Here is a 25,506-nt window from a genome sequence, read left to right as displayed (position 1 = left end):
TTTGAATTACTTTTTGCAGTAGGTCTATTATGATTGCCAAACATACTGGTGATTGCAAAGTTAACGGAGGTTAGATATGTAACCTCGTTACTGCATATTTTTTATACTTGGCATGTGTTACCTCAGCATTTTTATTTTGGTTATTTAAACAAAATTCAATGAAACCCTAAAAGAAGGAGCGACCAGCACGACAAGGGCTCCACATTGGTAGAATTCTTGTTGTTGACGCTTTTCTGCAATGCAATTTCTGTTGATGATAATTTGTCATTGATAAGCAGAGAAAGCATAACACTCATTGTGTGTTAACTTTCATCGATCCAACCCGACAACACGAAAAGCAGTGGCAATGTTTCGCTTTGTAGCCCTTTCTTCAATCGAGGTTGTTCATGGGGTTTTCTGCTTGTTTGTATATTCTGGAAGCAGGAGGAACAACACAACATACCAGATGTGAAATGGCCTCGTGACGGACGGCTCTCATTTTCTTGCACAGCTGGAAAACTTCCAAGTCTTCTGAACAATCTGCGCGATCCAGGATGGATAACAACGCACAGAAAGTGGCAGATGTTCCGACGCCATCCCTATGAACATAATAAAAAAAAGATAAAAAGATATGTGCTTATGAGGTGGCGTGGAAGACGTTGACGGAACCAAAGCAATAAGGAGAGAGCAATAATAATCGCGATATTAGTATCAAACTTTCTAGGTGGACATGTGAAACTATACATCAGCAGAAAAAAAAAATGTCAGTTTGATTCAATACGATTCATTTATTTTCATTCTTTTTTCCCAACAAAACATAACACAGTGAAAATCAGGAATCATGTCATAGGCATACACTCAACTGTGCAAAGGATAAATGATAGTAAACAAATGAAGATATACATGCATACCGGCAAAATAAAAAGATATGTTTCGAGAAAAAAAAACCCCGAGAGCTCCACTAAAAAACTATATTTGTATACTGTGAACCGCGCAAAGGATTCTTCTGAAAATACTTGTTTACAAAAAAAAAAAAAAGAAAAAAAAAAGAACCACCAATATGATAGATTTTGCCTAAAATGTGTACAGGGTGTTGTAAATCTTGCCTTTGATATTAAACTAACCATTGTGTCCCTACATTTTGTCATGTGAATTAACCGCAATTCATTTCAAACCTTCCTTTAAACATGAAACATTCTGACTATTCCCTCTCCCATCTTATTATCTTCTATGTGTTAACCTGCAGTGAACGAGGATGGGACTGCTGTCATGGCCCTGTGTTGGCCAGCTCTTCAAACGAGTCCGCATGAAGATCATGTCCGACGCAGAGGGCGATTCCTCTTCCTCCAGGGGGCTACACTCCAGCTGTAGCTGGTAGACAGTTTGCAACTGTTTCTTCACGGTAATGTGAAGATATAAGGGCAAACACGAAAACACAAAATCTTTGTTCTACACTTATCTGTATTATGCATTAGAAGTATGAACAAACACACACATACACACAAATATATACAAATACACATTTTACAAAACCTCTTTTGCGCGTTTGTGCAAATTGCCCAACATCGACGTTAAACGTCGATGTAGGAACATCGGAATTTCCAATCACTTGCAATAAAAACGACACGACGCAAAATTCATTTGTTTAAATTTGTTAATTCGGAATTATTTGCAGATTATACCCCTTTCTGAATTTAATACTGTTAATAAAACCGAACACGAATTCAGACCAGCTATACCATCTTCAATAAGTCCTTCTGATAAAGGCGACTAAACTAAAAGATGTTTCACGAGAAAAATAGAAGTACCCTTACGTTAGAGTCAAATAGTCACGATGAACATCTATTTTCATACAACCCTGAGCAGTTACAAACAGAAGAGCCGGGAACAGAAAACAGAAAACAGTCCAGGTAATATGCCTGAGGCTATGATTGAGCTTATGATGTCCTCGCAAACTGCCCTCTAATCTCTATCTTCCTTAAATCCACATTGTGAGAGTAATGCGTCCTGACATACCTTCGATGCCTGCTTGCGTACAGTCAATGTTCTCTCCACCATTCCCGGCGCGATTACTTCTTTGGTGCTGGTCACAACGAAAGGACCACAGAAAAGCTCACCATCCTCTAGCCAGTACTTTGCGAAGGTCTGGTGATGATAGAAATTGCAATAACACACGAGTCTGAGTGAATTTATAATACTTAACATTGACGATTACTGAGGGCGCAACAATGTGAGCACGCTCCCAACAAATCCCACCGCATAATGCATGTGGGTCATACATCGATTTAGGTGGAGAAAGTCTGCTATTCGCATGCATGATGTATTCTATGTACAAGATTTGTTTTGTTCCTTCTTATTACGCACACATTATGATATGCCATGAGAATCTAAATGTACAAAACGAACAATGACATACTTAAGTATCGCACTTTTTATTACTGCATGTTATGAACTAAAAACCATTAAAAGTCCTTTTAAATACGCAGGGTATGATGTAATGTTACCCGATGACGAGTCACTGATTTGTTGGGCACAATCATAATGGACCCAAATCTGTACACATCAATGCACTACCACAGGCACGGACCTCATCAGACGTGTCCCCTTGTAGCATCACAATCCTGGTGACCCTGTAGTCTACAACGAGGCGCCAGAAATCCACCACTGTGTTTGGGAGAGGGCTTTGTGTGGTGATGTACTGATTCTTGCTCTTCCAGCCCTGAGTCACAATTTCAAAATATACCATCAATGATGTTGATATTTATCTACTTCTAATTATTTTACAGAAAGTCAATAAACCCATTGATGACATTCCCATTGCCCGGAGATAAGAATACAACACTTGTTCATTCTTATTCAAAATTTATAATCAATATTTGGATGAACCTTTGGTAGACTAAAAACATCAGAAGCAATTAAACTGAAAATAAATATTTCTGTATTATTTTGTGCACATCATTCCGTCACACACGTACAATGATTTCATCGAGATCTCTAGCGTGAAATCTTATTCAACATATCCAACTTTTCAAATTTTCCTTCTCTACAGTACATCAGACTACCGAGTATTTCATAGATATAATTATGGAGATTACCACGCAGGCATGTTGAAACACACAGATAGGAAAAGGCTACAGTTCATATAGTGTATTTGTATTACATCGATTTAAACGAAATTCTTATTTCGACTGTCTGTTACATTCTTTCGTTTTCAAGTATAGTTTCCGCTTTAATGTGAGGGAGCAAAATTTGGGATTTGGGATCAGTCCCGATGACACGATGGAGCTAATTTTGAGGACATGACATTCAATAAAATAAACGATTTCTCATGGTACTCGGAATATTGATCTAAATCGGCCAATGTTAATTTGTATCACTGAAAAAAACAACAACAAACAAACCGGAAAGAACGTTGCGTTGATATAATCAGTGACACCTTCAACTACAGTCATGAGGCAAGGGCGCACTCTGTCGGCTGATTGAAAGAGAGATAGAATTGCGACAGAATGAGTGGATGAAGTAATGGTGACAAAATGCTACAAGCATGTTATCCGTTGATGTATACACATATATCCATATATATACCAAACACAAAGTGTGATGCTGCGGGGTCGGTAATGACAACGTGATAAAAAAATTATAAATCAACAGTACTTTTTAAACATTATATTATTCCTTCTTCATTAAATTTTTCGTTAAAAAAAAACCATGTAGGTAATACATAATCGGTAGTATATAATATATAATATATGATACATATTATGTAATATATGATAATATATAATATAATTTATAAATAAGATATATATATATATATATATATACATGTATATTATATATGATATACATTCATGTATTTATATACACATATAATGTATAAAATGTGATCATTTAGACAGAAATTTTAGAAAGATGAATATCAGGCCTTCTTGTACGCAGCATCACATTACGCATGGAATATACAAACCAGTGCTAGTTAAAGTATACGTCAACATTTCACCAATCGAAATTTATTTTCCCCCTTTCCTTTCCCTCGATACGAAAAATGAAAGTTCAAATGACATAATCAAATCATTTATCAGTTTCATGACTACGTGAGTTTGGTCGAGAATAAGAGTATCACTACCTGTCTGCAATATTATGAAAGGTTTGGCCACCTCCCTAGTAAGAAGTGAGCTCAACTGAGCAAATCGATTATGAAACTCTTCAGCTATAGTCATTGTAAGTTTCCACTAGTTTCTCCTGTACTGTGTATCAAAATTATGCACGTGTGCGTGCGTGTGTGTGTGTGTGTGTGTGTGTGTATGTATGTTTATGAGTTAGTGGCGGTGCTTTATACATATACCGTATAGTTTGTACACTATATTATGCTAATACACATTTGTCTACTTAGTATAATATTTAATGGATTGATTCTGAAAGCGTATGAAGAGAACTTATACACAGAATAATAATGATTATGAAAGAAAAGGAAGGCATAGCAAAGAACTCACGGGGAACTTTATTTCGGTAGCGGTTCTTGCTCAAGTTCTCCTCGCGTGTAGCAGCGGTGACCTCATGTTCCCCTGGTATTACGGTGTACGATCTCAGCAACTATTGCAGTGGCCGTAGGAGGAAAGCATCGTGTGTTGTTGTTGTTGGGTTTTTTTTTTCTCGAGATGTTACATATAAATTTACATAATTAAAAATGCATATCACTATTGTCAACCTTGTTAACATTGCGGAAAGAATGATGGGAATACTTTTCCTTCTAATGATAACAATAATGATAAATGATCATACTTGTATGTAGACAACATTTCCTTATCAGTGCTCTTCTTAAGGTCCTAAGGACATTATCATTACCATTATGCGAGTATCCAGGTTTGTATATCGTTTTTTTAAACATTGTATGGATCATTAGGAACTTTTCTTGTAAAACATCTTGTCCATCGGACGTTTAGATTAGAACTAGATTTCAATTGAGGAGCTTTCACCAAGTAATCGTTACACCACACTGCTGTTGATGTCATTACCAATTAACCAATAGCTCTCTTATCAGTTTTCGGTAAGAGACTTGATTGTCAGTCCTCGTTGACAATATTCCATTTTAAGCCATATGCATGAAGCGGTTCTTTGGCTTGTGAATAAACTAATTGCCTCTGCAAGACAAAGTGCATTATTTATTGTTGTTAACCGCTTAATGATTTTGGACTACTTTTATCGATAACTCAAGGAAGAGAAGCGTAATATAAGACGTATGCTTATCTCATTGTATATTCTGTAAGTGGTGTAATTTCTTCTCCTCTGTTTTTCTCTCTATTTATGTACACATCTGCCTATCCATCCATAAATCCATCCACCTATTTCTTTATCAATGTAGGATATGTATCGGTCTGTAATCTTATCTGTCAATCATTCTGTCCACCTTTCAAACTATCTATCCTCATCGTATATCCATATGAAAAATCTCTGATTTGCTTTATCTGTCTCTCCACCGGCTTTTTCTTACTTCAAACTCTTCTTGAAGAGATGTGATCCCTGTATAAGTGCTTGGTGTCTTCAGAGCTCGGTAGTGCCTTATAAAGTCAACCTTCGGAATAGTCGTGTCCCCACAGGTGAGAGCTTCAAGGAGAGTTGCATAGATAAACTGGTATTGTTCCTATGTGGAGTGGAGACGAACAGATCATGAAAGAAATGGTAACACGTCGTCAACACTACCACTTGGCATTTTCTGTGACTTGGGGTGAGATGTATAGCTCGGTCTTCTTCGCTAGCCTTCGTGATGTATTAGCTCTTCCTGTACAAATACTTTGTAGATATCAAGATGGTAAATTAATTTTTCGGTAGATGCATGCTGTATACTTTAAATAAAACTAATTTCTACTTAATTTCTCTTAGATTCTATTATCACATTAGAAACATTGATAACATGAATTCCAATGAAAGAGTTTGACTTGAGTTTCGATAATCTTCAGATAAGTCTTAGTATTCAGAAATGTTTTGTTTTGGTGTTATCCATACCACAACTTGGACCATCTTTCCCCTGTGTTGCCCCATACCGGCCACGAAGTTGAAAACGCCCACATCTCCCTCAGCGTTAATCTGGTCTAGCATGGCGTCCAGCGTGATGAACGTGCCAGTCCTCCCGACGCCGGCGCTAGATAATCGTGAAGAACGATGTCGTAACTTTACTGCCTGATGTTTGATGGTAATTCAATAATATTCTTCCCTTCCACTCAATTGATAAGACAGGAATCCAGTTTAGTACAATAATATTGTACAACGTTAACAAAACTCACTGTTAGTCAGTGTCTAGTGTATAGTGCTTTTTTGTATGTCGGAAAATAAAACTAAGTAAAGGTAATACGAGTAACACAATTTTATTTTTGTTGGTATACTTCAAAAGTTAAAGTATTATGTCCCTCAGAATATTTTATTCATGTTATATAATTCGTTGATATTATCGCACATTTCTTATTGCAACATGGTATGGGCAACTTCAAAAAGCCACATTAATAGTATATTGCTTTTGCAAAAGAAAGCAATACGTATATGCACCAACTCAGGTTATCGAGACCATTCAGATCCTTTATTCGCAGAATTAAGAACACTTAAGGTAAATGACATTATTTTTTTGCAAAACTCACTCTTTATGTTTCGCTTACATAATGGTCAGTTGCCATCTTCTTTTTACTCACTATTTCAATTAAATAAGGAAATACATTCTTATCCAACAAGACAATCTGATAAGTTTCAATTGAGTAATCCCAAAACAGTGATGGCTCTGAAATCTGTCAGACACACCGGACCCGATGTTTGGAATTCTCTTCCTTCTGAAATTCGAACTTTAAAGTCCATGTATTCTTTTAGGAAGGCTGTAAAAACAATGTTGTTATCTGAATATCAGTAATTCCATTGTCATTGTTATATACACGAAATTCTTTCGTACAAATATCGATACGATTAATCTATTATGTAATAATGATTATGTAACCGACCAAGACCTGTATCAACTGTCCACCTGTACCTCGTTGAGGAAATATTTTGTCATGTCTTGCTAATCAGTGATACAGGTGACTTTACTTTGTATAAACCTTTAGTGAAAGCAGACAAACCTCTCCTTTCCCTTTCTCCTTTCAACTATCCTATCTCTATGCAAGTCATCCCTCCCTCCTATTCTCCTTCCGATGTACATTATAATATTATTATAATATAGGATGTTATGCTACGGGGGCTGCACGCAAATCAAGCTACGCTTATGCTGTAGCCCCTCTGTATTATTCATTGTAGTATGTTTTGTTGTACTTTTGCTGTACATTGTACACAGGCAATGAACAAGAAAATACTTATATACATATTATCATATTTATGTTTGTACATGAATGTGTATAATATGTACAATGATGATACAGAAACCAATAAATCAAATCAAATCAAATCAAATCAAATCAAATCAAATTTTCCTTTGTAAGAAATGAAAGGGAAATAGTACTGTAGAGTTACAAGAAAAAGTGGATGTATATTGTATCTGGAAATAGCCGCCCTTCCTAACATTCTGTTTATCAATAATCTTTATTTGATTTCTAGAATTTCACATGGCAAGGACATTCATCCTGAATGTATAAAAACAGCATACAATCACCACTGTTGAATATAAAAAAAAATCAATCGGTTATCCGAAATACATACATCTATACATTACAAACACATAGACTTACAAGTAGCTGCCCCCAAAAAAGAAAAAGAAAAAGGAAAAACAAAATAATAACACCCTCCCTAACTGCCTTTTGACCGCCCCCTCCTCATGCAATGCTAGGGCCACCGCTCACATCTCAATCTCTGCACTTCAGTGAAATACTTTTAATCAATTAAATTCCACAATATCCTGATCAAATATTTATCATCTCAATGCACAGACATTAGCCGCAAGAGAAAGAAACAGAAAGAAAAAAAACCAAAAAGAATTGGAGGCGTTAACAGTAAGCCATAGAGGAAAGAAAGCGCAGAAGTTTAAACCCTATAAAACTAATGTATCTCCTTACGGACCCCAGTCGAACTTAAATGAATTAAAAACACTTAGGCCCAACTAATTTATTAAAATTTATCAATTAATTGACATACTCCAACTTCATCGCATGTAAAACTAATTTTCCTGTAACAATTGGCAATTTCTTTCCCTCTTCAATAATTTCCCTTCTTCTCTTCTGAATTATGTTGACAGATGCTTAAATGCTCGTACATCTTGATTTAAAGACAATAATTTGGTGTCAGCAAAATAACCACACAATTAACAAACTTTATTCTCACTGACCTACCTGACAGTCCAACAAAAATGTCTGTCCAATGCATATCACGTATTTCAACAAGATCATAATGTGATAGAATTACTCTCTGTGTATCTTTTTCTACCCGACATTGTAGAATAATATTAATGTTCATAAGTTTCTATTTCTTGATTACAAAAAGAACACAAACTATCTGCTACAAAACAAAATTTTAAAAGTTTCTTTTTAGTGTAAATAACATCATGTAATATTGAAATTCTCTGTGTTTACTGAGAAGCTTGTGGATCTTGGTTTAACAAGTATTTCTTTAATATTTTTCTTCAGCATTCTTACAAGTAATATGACCTTCCTTTAGCTTTAAATCATGCAATATTTACAAATCATCAATTACGTACTCTCTAAAAAAAATCGAGTGAAAATATTCACTCTTAAAAGAGTGAATACAAAAAAAGAGTGAATTTAGAGTGAAATTGGAGTGAATTTTGAGTGAAAATGTTCATTTTCACTCATCTGGGAGTGACCTCAGGGATCACTCGAAGATTTTGGAGTGATCCATGAGGTCACTCCAAAACGAGTGAAAATGAACATTTTCACTCAAAATTCACTCCAATTTCACTCTAAATTCACTCTTTTTTGTATTCACTCTTTTAAGAGTGAATATTTTCACTCGATTTTTTTTAGAGAGTACATTTTCCGTGAATTTACGTTTTTTACTTGTCTTTTGTGCCCTGAAATCTTTAATTCTACATCAAACGTCACCACATTTCCTTGGTAAAATTTAATAATCATCCTCTCATTCTTGAAATCATTGAGTAAATGTCATAAATGTCAATTATTCTAACGAAGCAGTACTATTCACATGTATGTGTATATATATATATATATAACAATGTATTGAATGGATTGATATATATGGCCGATTCTGTATGTCCCTTTTCATATCATAAATTTTGAATAAAAAAGATAAGAATGTGAGCGTGGCGACACGCGCACGTGCACACACAAACACTTCTCGACTAGAGAACATACTCTGTGGGAGCCTCACTATTCCTATGGGCTTGTCATAGAGAAACAAACAGATTGATGGATAACATTATCAATGAGATCCATGGTGGTAATACTGTTATCCATAATTGATTTCTAACAATCCTTGAGGTCGGGTAGTCATAAAAGGGTCGGGACCTTATCATTCTAAATTGAATGAACGAATAATGAAATGGTGCTTGTCTTGCGAATTTCAGTTGAAAAAAGTGTTAACTAGAATGAGGTTAAAGGAAATTCGAATGATCAATAATGAATTTGAATGAAGAGATCATAAAATTGAAATAACGAACGTGTCATCTATGCTAAATTTGTCTAAATTGAATGCAGCAATCAGGAATTGGACTGACAAAAGTGCAAAAGCCTATTATAGCACGGATCTTAACCCTCAGGCTCTGGACACCCGAGTTTCGGGGTTCGGATCCTGCTCGATGCATACCCGCGCGTTAATAAACTTTTTTTTTTTTTACTTGCTATATGTTTCTCTTATTCAGGATTGGGGAATGGGCTAGCGGGACTGTTAGAGTATTTATGATAATGTGCTCTGAGAGAGGATTGCCAATACTGAATATCATACTATCATGAGCCTAATTTTGTACTCAGACGGAACTACATCAAACTTTAATGTATCACATTTCACAACTTTAGATCATGCATACAGAGTGAAAGTTGTGCATACATAACAGTTATAACGTCAATGTGAGTATCCCCCATGTCAAATGGTAACCAATACGCAGAAATTTACAAGAACTGAAAAGAGGGGACAGGGAGAGAGAGAGAGAGAGAGAGCTACAGACAGAAAGAAAGGAGGAAGGGGAGATGAGGGAGAGTTTCTATTACCAGTTCTAATGACCAGCTTTTCAGGACGTCAACATTGTAATGAATACCTGCAATGTACGACAATTGGTGACTTGCTTGGTCCCTCCGTTTCTCTGGTGACTTCGATGAAGTTCATAAGTTGGGAAGGTTGTTCTGGTTCCCCAATGTCCGGCCATGCTGTGAAGTGAAATTGCACCACTTCTCGATTTTCACCAGTCATCTGCATAAAATTAGCAGATGGTTGATTTTATGTAAATAATGTAAAATTAGCAGCAGGTATGAATCATGATTTATACCTGTTAACATGATCGTCTTTATTTTTAGACCTTTATGATTAACTACCAGCATTACTTCATTGGTAATTCAAAACTAAATGATGCAATTTGATCTGCATCCTTTTTTTTATGAGTATGTCCGAATTGCATGAAGAACAACAGCATTGATAATCCCGCATTGATTTAACACTATTGTCGACAGATCATAACTTTCAACGTGGTACATAACTGCATACTTCCGTGATGCAAGGCGTCCGCAATCCAACCACTTAATATCATGCCCAGGAAAATTTCACACGCCATCATCTATACTACTAACATACCTGATCTAAAATTAGACATAATCCAGACGTACACACCGTATATGTCTTAATTGGTATGACTTATCGTCGGCACCCGAATCTATACAACAGGTATAATATGCTGGCATATATAGCATTAAATCGGCAACATGTAATCGTATATATTTCATTCTTTATATATCATGACTGATTAAGATCACTATACCGCGGAAGAATGACACAGGATTTGAAGGTCATGACAGGTAGAAAACTAGATTAAAGGAAAAAATAAAGAGCAACGTTCGTCTTAAACGTGATTTCTTCCAATAATTATGTATAAAGGAGATATATCGTTAAACAACGTCTTTCACGGAGTTTTCTTGATCAATCATGTTGCGAACAACCTACATGACTCTGTTCAAAAATACTATCTCACGCGACACCTATGTTCATCATCAGATGCATTGTTACTCCAGAAAAGAACATGGATGGGCTGATCGTGCTTTCTCCGTTATGGGACCAAAATTGCGGAGTCAATTACCTATTCAGCAAAGGCAACTGCCATCTACAGAAACATTCAAATCCAAATTTTAAAAGTATCTGTTCCTCTTACACTGAGGACTGTAATCGCTGTCCATAATGTTTGGAGCAATTTATTCTTTATCTGGTATGTGTTTGTTTGTTGTTTGCCATCTTCTTCTCAGTTGTTATGTTTGAACATGTATACATGATTTTTTTTTTTTCATTTTTGAAGCGCCATGTGCACTGAAAGGTGCACCTCTGCGCTATACAAATAGTCACGATTATTATAATGATCATTATAATTATTATATTCATATCAAAACAACATTGATGGTATTTGTTATCTACATTCTTTCATTTAGTCAGAACGACTTATTCACTTACACCAATGCCAAATCGTCTGATTGTGTAATGCTTGGTCACGTGCTTGTCTTTAGCAGCAACATAAATTTCTCCATAGAAACAACTCTCGTCAGGCCAGTACTGTTCACATTTTCGCTAAAGTAAACAAGATGAAACAGTCTAACAGTCCATAAAGAGTAACTTAAAATGTAGTTCATAAAATCTGAAGAGACAAAACTGAAATATCATGGTTACGATACGCAGTGTGTGAGTTTACAAGAAGAATTAATTTCTTAATGATGCACCCGTCATAGACTAGGAGGGGCTCGATGGTCCTAGAGTCATATGTTGACGATGTTGCAGCGGAAGCCCGTATTATTGGTTTCCGATGTATAAATTGCCTCCTTTGTTGAATTTTATTTCTGACATTGCAAAATCTCTGCTGCTTGGGAGGAGAAGGGGATACCCCTCCAACACCCACCCACAACACACCCCTTCCCCTCTGTGCCCCTTTCCCTAGCCTTAGTACACTATTCAGATAGACAAAAAATTTGGAATAATTCTGAGTCTGATTTAACACTTAAATTTCGAAAGCTCAAAAGTTCCCTGGTGTACAAGGGAAATATCCTTTTTAACCAGCCCTTTCCTCGCTCCGCCCCCTCCCAACCCATCAGATTTTAGTACAATTTTTGACAACTTGCCAAATATTCCATTAAATATGCGTATGCGAGATATCTCAATTTCAACTCAGGCAAGAGCTCCCTCATATGAACAGGGTAGGGATAGCACTCTCCCAGGCCTTTTCCCTGGTCCCCCAAATCTTTAAAAAAAAATGTGCACCATATCGTTTAACTGCAATCATAAAAGTACAAAATCTCCCTCTTGTAGAAGGGGAGCAGGGCTTATCCCTTCCATATCCTCCTGCTTTGTGCCCTTCCACAGACTTGCTACCCTTCTCTGATTGACAAATTTCAAGATATTCCAACAAAAGTTGTGTGCCAGATCCTTGATTTTCAGTTCTAAAATGAAAAAGCTCCGGGTTTTGTTTTGTTTTGTTTTGTTTTAAAGTATTCTTGAAACACCCACCTTTTATTAGTAACACTTTGTTTTATTTTGTTTGTGAGTATCTCAGCCATTTCAAAACTGATTTTCATCGAATAAACTTTCAATTCCTCGCAGACTAGTATTCTCTTTAATATTTCATACAAGCGGTTTATATTCATCTGGCAAAGAGTTGCAACCTGAATCATCATCTCAACCAAAACTATCCCACCCTTTAAACCATTGAGATTATTTCAAGTCGATAAAACACGCAAACACATGCATCGAAGATTGCACTATTTACAACATCTCATGGCAGGAGAGGGGACACCCCCTCCCACCCCTTCCATCCCCCCTCCCCCATCCCCCTCCCCATCTCCCCTCTACCCCCTCCTCCCCACCCCCTCCTCCTCTTCCCTCGCTCCCTCCCTCTCGGTCGCCTCGATCCTCGCATTCTAACCGCCCCCCCCCCCCCCGATCAAATCCCATAAGCTGGCTACGCCGATGCCTTAGTGATGACTGGTACATTGGATATCAAACATTCTCATACAATCCATGTATTCACTAATTATACGTTCTCATTATTCATCATTGCTTTTATGTATGCGTATTTTTTCTGTATATTCAATTCGATTCAACTCATTCTATTTTCATTTTTTTCCATCAAACAGAGCTCAGAGCAAAGGGCGTATACATTATTCACAATAGACATAATTCTATAACTTTTATATGTAATGGCTAGTTTCCAGACCTTTTTGCTCTCCACGAGATTAGTAAGCATGATGACCCTTTTGCAGCCATACTGCCAGATCATGCGCCAGAAATCATTTACGGTGGCAGATGCCGGCCCTGAGAAATCAAAGTAACAAGCGGTTACAAGAGATGTTATTTCATCGGTCATCCATGGCAAAAAAATTGTTTTGGGAAGATGAAACCACTTCAACTTTGGAGGAAGCAGTCTGAAAAAAAAAGCAAACAAAGTGTGGGAAAACCATAATTGTGTCTACAGTGTCCATTTCAGTCTGTGACTTCCGCGTGTAGTGTTTCAACCAAAAACGGCATAGCGGGATACGTATTGAACATATCAAATAAGGCCAGCTATTCCTTGAAGCTTTTTGGCCATATGCATTTTCTTTAGACGTCGTTACCTATATCTCTGTCCTGATAAGGCAAGATCAATTTCAATGTCTTTTTCTATATTCTTGTTTTAAGTTATAGCTCTGCATATCTCTTTCTGCAATAAATGAATTTAGTATCCCAAATAATATCCATTTTTGTATTATTCACTGAAAGCGCACGTGAAACAAAGCGTATCCTGAAATAAAGAAGCAAATAAAAAATAAACGAAAACTTGCTGGATACCGTCAAAGTGCATCCGTTTCACCCTGTATCCGTAGTAATTGTAGTAAATCCTATCTATCGTGCATTCATTGAACTGGCTTTTGTCTTTAGCCGCACTGATACGGATTGACAGACCACATCATACACCATATTTATAAACAATTTTGAACAGAACGAGATCAATCATGTCAATAGGCTCGTTTCTAATGACACACACACACACACACACACATATATATACACACACAAGCAAATAATGAAAACACAATTATACAGAAATAAAGGACAACGCACCTTGAGCAGCTATGTACTTCTTCGGTGTATCATAACCCTAAAGTTGGAAAATACATTTTTAATTGATAGTTATACGAGTGTTCAGAGATGCAGAGTCAAGATGGCATCAATGGTGTGGAAAAGAGAAGGAAATATTTACACACAAAAAAATAATAACTCAAATGAAGTTAAGAAGCCGAAAGGTTTCGTGCAATGTCGAATGATGGCGAGGATTAAAGAAGTGTATGTAAAATGTCAGGAAATGGGTGCAAAACGACTCGACACATTCCGACGTCCGTAGGCGCTCTGAAAAAGAAAACGATGTCACTGTGAGAGCAATACTCCATGTATGATTTCACGAACGGGGGAAAAAGGGGGAGTTAGGGTTGGTTCCCCGCCTACCATAGTATCGTAAGTTCAGCTTCCACAAATTTTTGCATGCTATACCTGAGAATACAGCAAACTGCTTTGAAGGGCTCCAGGGGGCATGCTGTACATTATGTATGATTATCATTCTATCACACTGGTTAAAGTACCTGCCAAGTACACTGTATTCAAATAATTCGGTTATGTAAAAAAAAAGTAATAATAATAGTAATGGGATATACAGAATAAAGTAAGAATAATAACAACAGAAATAAAAACAAAGCAAATAAAACTATACAATAACTGGCCTCCAATTCGGTCCTCCGCCAGACGCCTGTAATCTACCCCAGATATGTATTAACTCAGAAGATTTCTGGTTATAGGCAAGATTATTTTTTTCTAATAAGGGGATTCTAAGAGTACTTGTATGAAATATATGTAGGTCCTACCTATTCTTACACTAGTGATAATGCCTGCCAAGTTTGGTGAAAAAAAAAATGTTCATACGTTTTCAAGAATACAAATAAATGTGAAAATAAAATCCTAACCCCCCCCCCCCACACACACACACAAACACAATTCCTTGCTATTGTAGTCACCAATCTACATACTCTTTTTTTAAGTACTAACTTAGTTTTTTACTTCAGGTTCTTACGGTGCACATTTGCAAATATTCTACGATACTCTAGCGATAACATCTTTCAAGTTCGTTACAAATCTGACCATGCGTTTCAAGGAGACCAAAAGTGAAAACTGGGTTCTAACTTGATCCCCTCCCCCTTTCCCCGCCTATCCCATAGACAAACCTGAAACTATAGAGCCATTAATCTAACTTACTTATAGCACAAACTTTTTTTTATTTATATGTTTTATTGACTTCGACCATTGGCATACAAACTTAAATCATTTCTAATTATTGTACATAAATAACACACTTACAGCACAAACTTTGCTTATCTTTTCAGGTTTGAGAGAAGAAGATTCCTTGATTTTGGGATATTATCTGTCTGTCCCCCCCCCCCCCCTTTCCCCATCTCCTTAACAATGTACTCCAGGGGGCTCCCAAAGATACGAAATGGCATGCCACTAATTTTGTACCAGTATAGGCCTAATGCATTTTATCACCCTATATCACCCTCTATACTAAAGCCAATAGCCATAATACCGGGTTCATCCCACAAGACCGACACCCACGAGTCATACAGCCTCCGAATTCGGCATTGAAAAGAGGTCCATGGATAGTACAGTTCACGAGTCTACGGCCCATGAGTTCGACACTAGGCAAATAAAGCCCTAGAGCTGGACACTAGGTAAAAACAGCCCATGAATTCGACAGATACAACACGGGGCTTAATGTGTCGGTCTCGTGGTCCTTGTCAGCTTAATGTCGAACTCATGGGCTGTATAGCTGTATAACGCATAGGCTGTATGACTCGTGAGCTCTATGACTCGTGGACTGCAAAACTCGTGGGTGTCAGTCTCGTGACATGCACCCTTAATACCTACCAAGTTCGGTGAAAATTGACAATGCGTTTTCAAGAAGGAAATGAAAATGTAAAATTAAACGCCAAACTGGACCACTACCACCCCGGGCATCGAGGGGCATCTCGGTTCCGCCATGAACGGACTTCAAGCTATGCATTCATCAGGATTCGCTCTATCTCTTCTGGTTTTAGAGAAGAAGACATTTACAAACATCGTAATCTGTGTGAGGGGGTGCAGGGTGCCTATTCAAACAACCGAGATCGTACTTCCCTCGGGATGCTTCCTGCCATTTTAAATGGAGTTTCTTCGATGAGTTTTCAAGGAGAAGAAGTGTATCATATTATACGAAAAAGTTTACACACGGCAGACAACGCAACACGGACGCCGTGTATGACTGATCGGAACAGATCGTTTAATGCTTTGGCTTAGGTGGGCTATAAAAAGATTTAAAAAAATGTTATCATAAAACATTACTTTTTATTGTATTCATGTGGTCCGTTCGCATTCAACTTGCTTGATTAAGAAAATGACAGCTTTGATCATACTGACTCTTTGAAATGAATTAATGTATGTCCATAGCAACAACGCCTTACACATACATAACTTCATAAGTTATAGATATACATAGTTATACATACTTCTATTAACGTACATACATACATAAACATGAAAGCTGTTCGGTCACGCACGAGTGAGTACACATAACATGTTATTATGAAACCAAAAAGAGATAAAAGGAGGATCTGAAAAACCCGGTTAATTAACAAAAAAGTATGTGTATATGTTAAGTATGTTTGAGAGTTCTGTTGCTGTTTCATCATCCATTGTTCTATACCCTTATGGCACATTAATAATCGTACATTTTGGCAGTTTCTACTTCGTCTTTATATGCATTATTCACCATTCACAGATGAAACAAAAGGCAAGCTTTATTCCTTGAAAATAATTCTAAATTGTGAGTTAGGGACAGAAACAACCAATGTAAGATGGTAATCAGTATAATCAATGTTAAGTTTATAATAATTGTTCAATATATATGTATAAAGTGTGAACAGTAGTTATAATGAAACTGTCTTTAGAATAATCCGTCTACAGTTATTGTTTATTGAAAAGTAAAAAGTGATATCACATTATGTTATAGTTATTACGAATTTTTTATATGGTAGGATGTTTTGTGATAAAATGGATCCACACATATCTATCAAATGTGAAAACGTGAACATTTTTTCTTTAAAGACACTGCTCCCAATGGTAAAAACTACCTTTAAAGTGTTCTCGCTCAACCACGGCACAAATTATTATATGATCACACCACCTGTACTGTTAATGATCAGTAGAATGTATGACGTATTGCACCGAATAGAGAATCAAATCACTACCAGTCATCATTGTGATGCATTCATTTTGATAAAACATAAAAAATATGGACTAAAAAAGAGCGCTACATGCTTACGTGTATCCACGATGCATTGATGTAATCAGAATTTGGATCTCCCCCACGCAAGTTCAACTTAACCCGAGAATGGTCATCTGCACAATGCATGAAGGTATAGATGATGTCAAACATTAGGCCTATTCTCAATTATCAGCATGACATTAAAGGATGCACTTAACATCGTTATGACATAGACCCTATAGAGAGAGAGTGTGTGTGTAAATGTATTTGCATTTTTTTTCTTTTTTTTTTTGTCAAGTGCGGTGTTTCAATTTTTTCAATTTTACAAAACTTTGTCAAATTTTACTGTGAACAAATAGTGGTACGAAAGGCAAATCAAAGAATTCCGTGGCTGTAAAGTACATATAGCGCTGGTTATGTTGCACTGTGCAATTTCAGCTTTTTATGGACCATACCTCGAATAGTTCCTGGCCTGCTGTTTGTATCAGTACCTATATCAACTGTTGTATAGATATGGTAACAATTCGACAAAAACCTGGAGGCTGGCATCAACGTATTCAACTATTTTTGTTTTATCCTTGTGTTAATATTTGTATTTTTTGTTGAATCTGTCCTTTTTATATGAGGGGAAGAGAAACGTATCCAACTTACATGGCAAGACATTCAGGAATCGGTTCTTCTTCTGGTTTTCCTTCTTGTTGGCCACATCGGTTGGATACGTAACTTCTAATTGAACAATCTGCCTGGCGCATGTCAAAGCAGAGACCATAAAAAGAGAGAGACAGAAATTGTGAAGTAACGCGGGGGTTTGCATGTTTAAGTCTTCAGTGATGATGATTGTGTGTTAAGTTACTATATTGTGCGATATGAAAATGTAAAATACATTTAAAATAGAAGTATAGTAAACAAACCAAAAACACCTAATTCTAGGCTCCGTTGCCAAAACGGACTTCCTTTAGAATGATGCTCATGTATTCAAGGTGAAAATGAGCTACTAGTATATGGTAATCGAAGTCTTTGAGACGTTTTTCCTGCTTAAAGTTATTGAACGTCACATAGAATAAATGCTTACATGTCAACTTGTCCAAAGACGCATTAATTATCCACTAAAATACTATTTTTGATGAAATTGTATCTTTTTTATCTATTAGATAAACACTATTTTAGAATGTTGTACAACGGGCTGCTATTTTCTTAAACAAAACCTGTCTTAGCATCAAGGGGAAAGTACCCCTTTTAACTAAAAACTAGAGGTAGGTGTTGTTACTATGATAGTAATTGAGAAAATGGTAATCTATTCATTTTTGCAGCAATATTATTTAGCAAGGTGAGGAACTGATACACATGTTTATTAATATATAGATAGATAAATAAATACCTCTATATACATATATGTATACACATATATGTATTGTCGCACAACTTGATAACAGACAAAACACTTTCTTTACTTCAATGCAGTTTTCTTAAGAAATACCTATAGTAGGGGTAAAATATCCTTATAACTTTTCATTCTGACTCTTAGAGTCGTTTATATCCTAATAAGGAGAAGTGTACAAAAATACCGTTTCTTTCTCAAAATAACTTATTATCATTGGCCAATCGTCTGTTTAATCTTCCTTTATAGTAAGGTCAAGTGTCATACTCTGAATAGCCTTCCCTAAATGTGGATATAGGAAAGTAGTTAGGCAAGTGGTCTGAAGGGTGAATGTTGATCCTTTCACCTCAAATTCGTCCTGAAAGCCAGTGGCCCCTCTTGAATTAATGCCAATCATGTACTCCGCCAACCCGTCTGTAGGAATTGATGGCCGTAGTATTTCATCTTGCCGGACGTTGCCATAGATCAATACCTCCTGGTCGTTTTCGTCAAAAGTGTGTCGATTGTCAACATCATCTTTATCATTGCTTCCATTGAAAGTTGATGCAGCAAAACGAGCAGGTTGAAGGTTTTTGTCTTCGAAGAGAAAAATTTGCAAACAAAATAGACATTTGACGGAGTCAGCATGCCCTCCGTTAATCGTTTAAGCATAGTTATAAAAAAACAGCTATTCGTGATCTATCACACACTCTTCAAATGCTATCACTTTGTTCATGAGTAATGGCTGTCTGGACTTGGTTATGTTAATGAGATCAGAACGACCAAGAACATGAGATGAAAAGATTAGTTTTTGTTTCAGTTGTGCATTTTTCTTTTTTTTTTTCTTTTTTGTTCTCAGTTCATTACACCATTAATATGCCCCGGCTTTAAGCTCTGACAGATTACACTGATTACATGTATTATAGATATATGAATCATTGTTTCTCATCGTATCAGTAATATCAAAGAGCAGATAAAAAATAAAGTAATTAAAAAGTAATTATATTTTGTGCATGTCTAACAATGAGCAGTGATTCAAAAACACCTAAGACGCAGAAGTAGAATAGACACTCAGTTAGGAAGTGTAAAGTCAAGTTCTGCTCTTCTAATGGTGAACTGGAAAGAAATACATGTATTAAGAACATTTGTGAAAGAGAAATGTTTTTAAAGAGAGAATTGTTCAGGGTATAGTTCCATTTTTCAGTTCAGTAACATTTTGTCTACAGAAAGCAAAATTACTAATATCAATTTGCGGCATATTTCTGGCAACTGAAGTATCTTCAAGTGTAAAAATCTATAAGCTTGCAGGCAGAATAGTGCTTATAAATATTTCGGTGTTGACAGTTCATTTTTAGAGAGCGGTGATTCTGTGAACAACCCGAAATTCTGATAAATAAGTGAACCGCATTTGAGCAACAATAAGAACATGAAATTGTGATTTGATAGGCGAGAAAAGGAGCGTAAGAACGGCAAGGGCATGAATATCCTGAAACTCTGAGTGAAAAAGAGCGCAGCATAATTAAATTTGTGTGGCAACGATAGAAACAGAAATTGCGACCGATGAATTCAAGGATTTTGTAAGGCAAGAGTATTAACATAACTTTATTTTTCAACACGTACAAGAATTTTACTTACGCTTCCAGGACTTAACGTGACGCATTTCTACTTCTTCACAATGAGCCCTACCCCTGCGAAGGAGTAGGAAACGATTGCGGAGAAAAAGGTCAAACAAAGACATGCAGGGGAAATCATGTAAATAAAAAATCAAAATAAGATAACACGACAACCACTTACAGTAATTATTTGGCAACGTCATAGAGGAGGGAAATATGCGTATATTCATGTCTAGACCCACCCCTCCAGACCCACAACCTGTGTGTGTGGCGACACCAGTGGTGGTGGCACTTGTGGATGACTTTTGCTTCCACCTCCTCCAGTAGATACTGTTGAATAAGAAAGGTTAGAGAAATATTGACAAGGATATGGGGGGATCCTTCAGTTGAAATAAGTGTGTGAACAATACTTCTCATTCCTGTTGCAATGATGCATAGTATTCAATATGGCATGATGAGTCATTTCTTCCAATTAAAAAAAATCCTACGTAACTAACTGCAAATGACTAATCTGACAAAATTGTTCATTGACCAAAAACTTCTTTGGGATGATGTGCACCAGGCAACATGGAACGTTTTATCATTATTAGTGCTTGCAAACATGAACACATCTTCTAGGCTTCAATGAAGAGAGTAAAAGCAGATAAAAGATATAGGCAAAGTAGATAAAAATTAGATATAAATTAGAATGACCGATGCATTCTAAAGTTCTTTACGCTTTCCTGGAAGAACGAACCACCTACTTTTACACATGTGTATCTTTAGATAGGTGGTGAGCCTTAGCTCCTAAAAGTCTCGCATTTGCCTGCGAACATCAATTTTGCGTATTATATGTTTTTACTGCAAGAACTGAATATTCCTTGTAATCATTATTGTGAGATTTATAACAATTATTCTCTATTGTCATTTCGTGAAAGTAATTGGCCTACATAATAACATTTTCAGAAATCATATCGTTGTAGCAAACGTACGAGGTTTCAAAGGTCAAACTTGTATTGTCACCGTCTTCTCTCTTCTCGGTACTGTCTCGCGTCGTATAGATATGTGTGGGTAACTGAATGTCTGTACGAGTGTGTCGTCCTTCTCATATTTTCCCGGTACACCAGTTCAATGAACACCGTCTGGGCATTAGCATTGATACTCTATTCTTATTTCCAGCGTATCTCAAAATAGCTATATTTCACAAATGATTTAAGTAATCTACATTCGATGCAAATGCTGTAAGAAAATAATAAAACAAACTTGAATAATATATTGCTTACTCATCAATTATCTAGCGATCCACGTCCTACAAGCTTAGCTTTTTAGTGGATCGCTATTTTCCAAAATTGAAGTTATTTTCTGAAAGCTCGCGAAGTAGACATGTATACGCATTGTTCCTTCTGATTATTGTACATATGTTGATGTATTTAATTTATTTCGTATATTACATGAACCTTTTGTACAAGTTTAGACAATATCATTTTATGATATGTATACTTTGTATAACGTTTTGATTTTCGTTGATTGGAAATAAACTATGATTGAACTTGAAAAAAAACTATGATACAATGTATATGCATATATATATATATATATGTATATATATATGTATATATATATATATATATATATATATATATATATAATTATATTATATGAGTGAATAATATTTGGGGAAACAATGAATACTTTGAAAGGATGACAGATAAGTAAATAAAGTGCGTATCAAAAAAGGTTATCTAACTTTGGAAGGCCACATTTTCAAAATTGTCAGCCATGGAGAGCACAATCTTGGTTGTGAGGAAAGGGGGACTTTCCTCTTTCCATTGATACCCATGTTGACAAATGTCATGCCTGACTGAGCGCGTGATCTTTAAAGACAACAATGCCAAAGTGTACTTTTTCGAGTTTGAGTGTCACATGAAGGAACAATGAATGTCTCACTGAATGAATGAGAATCTGTCAATGAAAGTGGGCCAGCCTGTACGAATGCACATTTGCGTTCAGGGTTTCTTCAAACATTTTATGGTCCATAACTTTTAACCCGTTCCCTACGGGAACCTGTCGACCTGTGTATCAAGTCTACGGGGATTCCATAGTTCAGTATGGAAAGGTTAACATAGTCATGTTGTCGAGAACATTGATCCTTCCCACACAGGCCAACTCACAAAGTCTATTCTTTCGCTGTTCATATTCGACACATAGCTCGCAGCAACAAACCACGTCTTGAATATGAAGAGAGAAAATGGATAATGGGTTAATCTTTGTGGGAGCAAACAAGTTATCGACAACTTTGCCATGTTGACGATTACGGACCATAACATCCTAGACACAAACCTGCAGTCATGCAGACTGGGCTGTTAATTTGACCACTTTCCTTGACAGATCTTATCCATTAGTGAGACATTCGTTGCTCCTTCGCGATAACCCTCTTAGTTGGAAAAAATGCATTTTTGGCATTGTTGTCATTAAAGTTCATGTGTTCAATCATGTATGACATTTGTCAAAATAATTAGGTATTAATAGAAATTAGATTACGCTGTCCATAGCTGACAATTTTGAACTAGCCCCCCCCCCCCCCCCCAAGTTGAATTACCCCCTTTTTATACGCTCTGTATAGCGATGGAAAAGCAAGTGGGTCATACTGCATATTCCAGAACTTCGTGTGTGTGTTTTTTTTTCTTACGTACTTACATGAAAAAAAATACACAAAGACAACAAATCAGCAGCGCTGCAACGATGGACACGGCTGTTGCATAGCTTGAACCTTGCACATGGTTAATACCTATTAAGAATAGGATGACATAAGAGTTGCAGATAAGCAGGTTATACAGCATTGCAGCCACCTATATACCTGTATACAAAGGGGTTAGAAATGACTGTAGACGCCAGGAAATCCAAAGAGCTATCCTGCCCCTTGTAATCCTATGTTCATACGATATTTACGTGATATAGGTACCAAAACAGAACGTTGCAATAGCAAGTCAAACTCACCCATTATGAAAAGACTTTACATAATAGCTGTTAGTTCTAAAAGTTCGACAAGGGGGAAAAACAAAGAGAGCAGTCGATGATGCAACCTCTCAAGGGCTCATTTTATTTCTATATGCCTAAGTGAAAATCTTTTCGCCGGAGCCTACTGCTGAAGGCTTAGTACAACAAATAACAAACAAAAATCTATGAAGATGGAAAAAATGACCTCTCTGCTCTCTCAATGATGCTTGAAGGCTTTTTTTATATTTTCCGTTGTGAAGGGATTTTGTATCTTCATTTCAGCAAAAGAAAATTAAGGTTTCTGCTCATGCAATACCTCTTTAAACCGAGCTTTAAACCGATTTTACCACTTCTACCTTGTACATGTTATGAGTAAAGGTTGTGTATGTACATAGACAGATAGATGAGGCATACATACTTGTCACATTTGTTCTGGTAGAGACTGGTTCTGACATCTGTCCAACATGCTCTTCATTACATGCTCGCACTGTGAACATGTACTGAGTGTCAGGATGAAGATCTTTGATCATCACTTTTTCGTCTGTCACTACCATCGGTACCCCACTGCGGTTTATGGCATCCCCTCTATTTGGAGTTGTCAGGTTATACTCGTAATGCGAAATGGGACCATTGCGCCGGTTGCACGGGGGTTTTTCCCACTCAAAAGTGATAGCATTTTCAGTGATCCCGGTGACTTGTACATTGACAGGTGCGCTAGTCGGTGCTTTGCGATGAGAATGCAGTTACAAAACAGAACCATGGGTACCAAATAGTAAGCTGGAATGTTATTCAAACATATTCATTCATTACTTTATAAAGATTCATTCACATAAAATTTAATTACTTATTCATTCATTTATCAATTTATTCAGTATCATTTTAACAGGGTTGTTTTTCCACATATTCCAGATGATTCCTATATTTAACGCATGATAACACACTGAAATACGTACCAAAAAGGTCTTAAAAGTGACAAGTAAAACGTACAAAACAAAATGATACATTCATGACATCTACAGAAAAAAATGACTGATTGTTCAAACGTCTTAAACGTATGAATTAAGTGTGTAATAACCGAAATTACACACACACACACACACACACACACACACACAAAGAGAGTCAGGTTTAGCATTTGATAAAAGTGTTCATGCATGTATGTGTGTATCATAAAGTATTGCAACAAGGTAAAACTTGAATTTCTTCTCTTCTATTCTTATCTGTGTTGTGCATAGCGCTGTTTATGTTCTAAATCATTGAAAAGTGACCGACATTCTGAAATATTGGAAAGGAGCCCACTGTTAACTTCTTCATTGAAGACTATTCAGCTCCTCATGCACGCAATATTGTTAAAGGGGAAATCCATACCAGAAATAAATAACTTGTACAAGAAAGAGTAACAAAAAATCAGTGCCTACACAAAGATATTACATTTGAAATTTTGCATCTTGTCGGAAAATATTTTTTTCTAACCAAACGTTATGAATAATTTTTCTCAAGCGAGCAAGTGGATGATGTCATTCCCTCAAAATTTTTACACAGGTTCAAGCATATTCCCATACAAGAATAGAGGAGAGTTCGGTTGCAAAAGGTACTACATCCATAATTTCAAGTTCTGAGAAAAACGTGATTTTTTAATTATCATATTTAGGAAGATCAGACTGGAATGATACTTCCCCCTACTATACTGCTAGATGATACAACACTAAAACCACTCTCTAAGAAAATCCAGGTCCATTCATTCTCTTTTTATGAATTAAACATTTTTATATTGTGGATGTAGTACCTTTTGCAACCGAAAGTGGATGTAGTACGTTTTGAAACCGAAATTTCATATGCCATAGATATATGTGACCGGCGACAACGGTTTCAGGCAAAAGTCGGGAATTTTGAAAATTCTTTTTTTTTTTCATTGAATCACATTGCCCATTGCCTAAGCTTTACATTGATATAAAACACTTTTATTCTCCGGTACTGTAAGTGGTCATATAAAGTGTGATGTTATGACATGTTTCGCGGATGTATTTTTTTTTTTCAGCATTGGTGTTGATGGGGATGGGATACGAGGTCAAGGGGGCCTAGGTAATTGACAATGCCCTGCCCTATTTAGCATCAAGAATAACAAACCAATG

General features: G+C 36.5%; 1 protein-coding gene across 1 annotated transcript; it reads right to left on the bottom strand.

Moving 5' to 3' along the window:
* Positions 1–370: 370 nt before the first annotated feature.
* On the bottom strand, positions 371–24,108 carry LOC139729800 (receptor-type tyrosine-protein phosphatase epsilon-like; the record flags this gene model as incomplete). The annotated part of the gene is made up of 18 exons (XM_071640731.1): positions 371–413; positions 1,220–1,374; positions 1,996–2,124; positions 2,567–2,698; positions 3,381–3,454; positions 4,473–4,572; positions 5,471–5,620; positions 5,983–6,118; positions 10,175–10,326; positions 11,569–11,682; positions 13,319–13,416; positions 14,203–14,239; positions 17,486–17,562; positions 18,080–18,167; positions 19,153–19,382; positions 20,421–20,728; positions 23,075–23,226; positions 23,722–24,108. Coding segments are annotated over 18 exons (2,562 nt in total), but the record flags the coding sequence as incomplete, so codon positions are not given.
* Positions 24,109–25,506: the final 1,398 nt, after the last annotated feature.

Source organism: Diadema antillarum, unplaced genomic scaffold, assembly GCF_040938485.1.
Source record: "Diadema antillarum isolate AM-2024a unplaced genomic scaffold, OU_Dant_1.0 seq00000264_RagTag, whole genome shotgun sequence".
NCBI classification, from domain to species: domain Eukaryota; kingdom Metazoa; phylum Echinodermata; class Echinoidea; order Diadematoida; family Diadematidae; genus Diadema; species Diadema antillarum.
Note: the sequence above shows the minus strand (reverse complement) of the source record. Positions and strands in the feature narration are given on the sequence as shown.